The sequence below is a fragment of the Rutidosis leptorrhynchoides genome, chromosome 4, assembly GCF_046630445.1.
Source record: "Rutidosis leptorrhynchoides isolate AG116_Rl617_1_P2 chromosome 4, CSIRO_AGI_Rlap_v1, whole genome shotgun sequence".
Classification (NCBI taxonomy): Eukaryota; Viridiplantae; Streptophyta; class Magnoliopsida; order Asterales; family Asteraceae; genus Rutidosis; species Rutidosis leptorrhynchoides.
Window position 1 is genome coordinate 404006306 of NC_092336.1, and position 4389 is coordinate 404010694.

At 38.2% G+C, this 4389-nt stretch overlaps 1 protein-coding gene across 1 annotated transcript; it reads right to left on the reverse strand.

The window, feature by feature from the left end:
• Positions 1-588: 588 nt before the first annotated feature.
• LOC139841965 (uncharacterized) lies at positions 589-1064 on the reverse strand. The gene is made up of 2 exons (XM_071832148.1): positions 894-1064; positions 589-792 (listed from the first exon to the last, which is right to left on the reverse strand). The coding sequence occupies exons 1-2, from the start codon at positions 1062-1064 to the stop codon at positions 589-591; spliced, it is 375 nt and encodes a 124-aa protein (XP_071688249.1).
• Positions 1065-4389: the final 3325 nt, after the last annotated feature.

Consider the following 4389-nt stretch of genomic DNA (forward strand, 5'->3'; position numbering starts at 1 on the left):
ACAAACCTTTCACAAGCTATTTTTGGTCTTTTCCAGGTTTTCCAAATGCATGAAATGAATTTAAATGCCAATAAGAAAAAGCAGTATCATACAACCTATATGTAATGCAATCCTAAAATGAACTATGTACAACGTTGTGGAAAGTGATTAACGAGTCTATCACCCACCTCGCATCAACGTTTAAGTTCAACTAATGTCGTAGTGGTAGGTTTCCCCCTCCTTCGATCTAAGGAAACTACCACTTGGAGAACCACCCTCGATCATAGACAACAACCAATCATCTATTTCTTTTGACTCCAAGATCAACTCTTTTAGCTTAACTTTTTCGTGTTTAGACAAGTTGGACACTAACCGGTGTGTTAAATGCTCATCTTCCTTGGATTTAGCCCGATGAACCCGTCCATAAAGCTTTCTCATTGATTTGTCAATGAGCTCATTTTCATTATCAGGTTAACTTTGGGTTTCTTGCACTAACTCGCCCCCACACTTAGTCTAAAAACCAACTTGATTTGTGCTTGTAGTGCCTTGCACACTAGCAACCATATTGGGTGCAGATTTGGGCATTGGTGGCAAAATTGTGCATTTGCTTTAGAAGCTAATGCTTTTTCCCCAGTCTCTTAAAGTCAAATTTCGGACCCTTAGGTCAAACAGGAAACCCGCAGTTTCTAAGAAAGGTCTACCCAATATGAGGGGTACAACCGAGTCCTCCTTGATATCAACAATAACAAAATCGGCTGAAAACTCCATTTCTCCAACTTTTACAATTAAATTTTCAGCGATCCCAAAGGTTGACTAATGGATTGATCAATTAGTTTGAATCCCGTTTTAGTCGGTGTAAGGTCACCAAGGCCCAACCTTGTGTACAAAGAGTAAGGCATGAAACTTATGCTTGCCCTCGAGTCAACTAAAGTGGTTAGCATTTCTGACCCCTTTATATGACAAGGGATTATGAAAGGCCCCTGCTCGCCCAATTTAGGTGGTAAGTTCCTTTTTCTCAAAATTCCATCACACTCCCTTTTTAGGAAGGCGGTGGAAGCTTGATCAAATTCGCCCTTTTTGGCCATGATTGTCTTTAAGAATTTCCCATAATTAGGCATATTTTTGCGAGTACTTAAACCAAGGGAACATACACACAAATGTTTTCATTTTCAATTTGAGGAGACTTACAAACCGCCTCCTTTGTTTATTTCGAAAGTAAAGCTTGAGGATACGGGATAGGTGTCTTGTATCCCTCAACTTTGGTGTAGCATGCACCTCAATGTCGATCTTTTTCTCATCCTTGTTCGACCCATTTTATACTTTTACCCCGGTTTTGTCATTGTTCAAATCAACCCCTTGTCATCATTGCTTGATTCGGTTCCCTTTACCGCATCTTCTAGCATAACCCTTGGAGACTCAGTAGTCTCCATCGCCATCACATCCTCCACACAACGAGGAGTATAATCCGCAACATCGGACCAAACAGAAAACTTGAATACACCAAACTCCATTGTGATGGTATTTATTCCTTTGTCCATATCAAACTCTTCACTCTCAATATTAAAGTCACCCTTAGTGTCTTCATACCCAAATGTAAAAATGGAAAGACAATCGGTTTGATCTTCCTCTTCGATGATAGAGATTCCATTCACTTGAGAATAGTCGGAATATTGGGGATTCTTATCTTTCAGTGTTGTATTAGATGAACTATCTTGGTTATAGTTTGAAGGATGGTTGGGGTTGGTTTAGGTGTTTGATGGTAGAGTACCCGGTGGTTTCTCCGATAGAATGTTTGCAACACGACCTAAATCATTTTTTAAATTTTGAATAGAGGCTTGTTGGTTTCTCATTTGTTGTTTATTCAACTCGGTTTCTTTTTTCAATAACGCTTCATTAGTCTCCGCCTTTTTCATGTAATTCATCAACATATCCTCAATAGGTGGTTTCTTCTCTACCTGTTGTTGACTAGGTAGTTGGTATTGGTTGAGATTTTGGTAGCTTTGTTGGTTTTGGTTATAACCTTGGTTTTGGTTTTGGTGAAATTGTTGTTGGTTGGATTGAGGGTAAGTTTGTTGGTTGGTATTGTAGGATTGTTGGTTGTAATTTTGGTCTTGGTTGAAGTTATTATTTTGGTTGTTGTTGTTGAATCCGGGTGGTCGGTTTCCTTGAAAATTGAAGGAAACTTGCTTTTAGCTTCCTTGGTAACCTTGGTTTTGAAAGTTGTTTTTGTAGCCCGGTGAACTACCCCTTTGGAAACCCGTGTTTCCTTGATAACCTTGGTTCCCCGAAATATCGGTAATTGTCAAGTCACCCTTCCTAACATATCCCGCATAGTTTTCTTGAACCTCCGTCATCATTGGTAAATTATCGACATTGACTTGAGTAATTTGATGACTATTCTTTGTAAGGTGAGGACCATCACACCTCTCACATCCCACTTGCATTGCAACAACTGTTTGTTGCAACTTCTTGATTTTTTTGTAACACTCCCTTGCCGATAAATTCCACTCAAAGGTATGAATGGCCATGTCCTCTAACATATCCCGCATAGTTTTCTTGAACCTCCGTCATCATTGGTAAATTATCGACATTGACTTGAGTAATTTGATGACTATTCTTTGTAAGGTGAGGACCATCACACCTCTCACATCCCACTTGCATTGCAACAACTGTTTGTTGCAACTTCTTGATTTTTTTGTAACACTCCCTTGCCGATAAATTCCACTCAAAGGTATGAATGGCCATGTCCTCTAACAATATCTCTGCCTCGGTTGGCATTTTGTACATGAACACACCTCCAGCGGAGGAGTCAAGAATAGCTCTAGTTTGCTCATTAATACCTCGGTAAAACACATGACTTTGATCCTTCTTGTTCAACCCGTGTTGAGGAAAAGTTCTTAATAACTTCTTAAACCTTTCCCAAGCATCATGAAGAGATTCATCACTCCTTTGACTAAATGTATTAACCTCCATCTTTAAACGTTCCACCTTCGTTGGTGGGTAGAAACGGTGTAAAGATTTCTCATTCAAATCTTGGAAAGTTGAAATTGAACCGGGTGGTTGGTTTCTGAGACAATCTTTAGCATCCTCCGTTACCGAGAAAGGAAATGCTCTAAGATTGAAAGCATGTTCGGTCACCCATTGATATTTTTATAAGTCATAAAGTTCGTTGAAAGCATCAAGGTGCTCATACGGATTTTCATGCATTTTGCCTCCAAATTGACCATCTTTCAATAACGTCATAAAATTCCCTTCAATCTTCTAATTATCGGCTGTAATTGGAGGTCTAGCAATTGATGGTGCAATCGTCATTGGTGCACTAAGTCTAGTACTCCACATAGGAACATTATTTGGATCCGCCATCGGTGGTGGAACTTGATAAACTTGAGGAATAGGGCCTTGAGGATTAGGACCTTCCCCGAATGGATTCTCTCCCTCCGTGTCGGAAAAATATAAAGGTAACGCTTCAAAATTTGTTCTAATAACCCTTTCGTCCCTTGATCGATAATAACCGTGAATTGCTTTCTCGGGCTCAGATATTGTATTCTCACAATCTTGATCCTTGTTGGACCTCAATTTCATGCACCACCTAACAAGAAAAGTAACTTATGTGAGAATAAATCTTCACAAAAGAATCGAACAATCACTAGTTGTATTTCAAAATCCAATTTAACACCACTCCCGGGAAGCGATGCCAAAATGTATGTGATGTGTGTCCACAACACTTAATAAAAACTAATAGCAAATACTACAAATAAGCACACAACTAACGAGCAATTAAAACCCAATCATCGTAGCACTTTGCATGTAAGTATTCAATTTAAGTTCGTCCCAAGAGAGTGTGTTTAGTCAAATGTTGAAAACTAATACTCGTCCAAGGTTTTGATCGGGGGTTTCGAATGATTTTGACTAACAACTAATACTTGCAATAAGAAGTAGCGAAATAGCGAAATAAGATATCAAATAACTAAGAAGTGTTCACTTGTCTAATCCACCCTTATGCTTGGATTACCTATTTTTATCCCAATTGTTATCACATTCGTTGTTGAACTATTAAACCTTCAATATCACTATTAAACCCTAATCTAGTTAAACTTTGCAAACTCACATAAACATCGAATTAACAAGATCAAGTTGAATCATTAGTAAGTCATTGAGATTATGCTTGGATTACAATCACTTAAAATCCTTTAATAATCAAAATCACTTAAGAAAACTAAACACCACTAGTTTTGACTAAGAACATTTTGAAAATCAATCCAATTAGAGGACACAATCACTTGTAATCCTTTCCTTGATTGTCTAGATCATGTAAGCATGCTGAAGTATAAATTAAATCCCACTTGAAATCACTCAGAAATGATCATCAATTCATATAATCAAAATTAAGTCCAAAACAACACTAGCAAT

Bases quoted from the DNA above. Each gene is read 5' to 3' on its own strand.
- LOC139841965 (XM_071832148.1), bottom strand. From the start codon at position 1,064: ATGGCCAAAAAGGGCGAATTTGATCAAGCTTCCACCGCCTTCCTAAAA. The intron at 793-893 runs GCAAGCATAAGT...TCAATCCATTAG, and splicing joins CCACTTTAGTTGACTCGAGG to TCAACCTTTGGGATCGCTGA.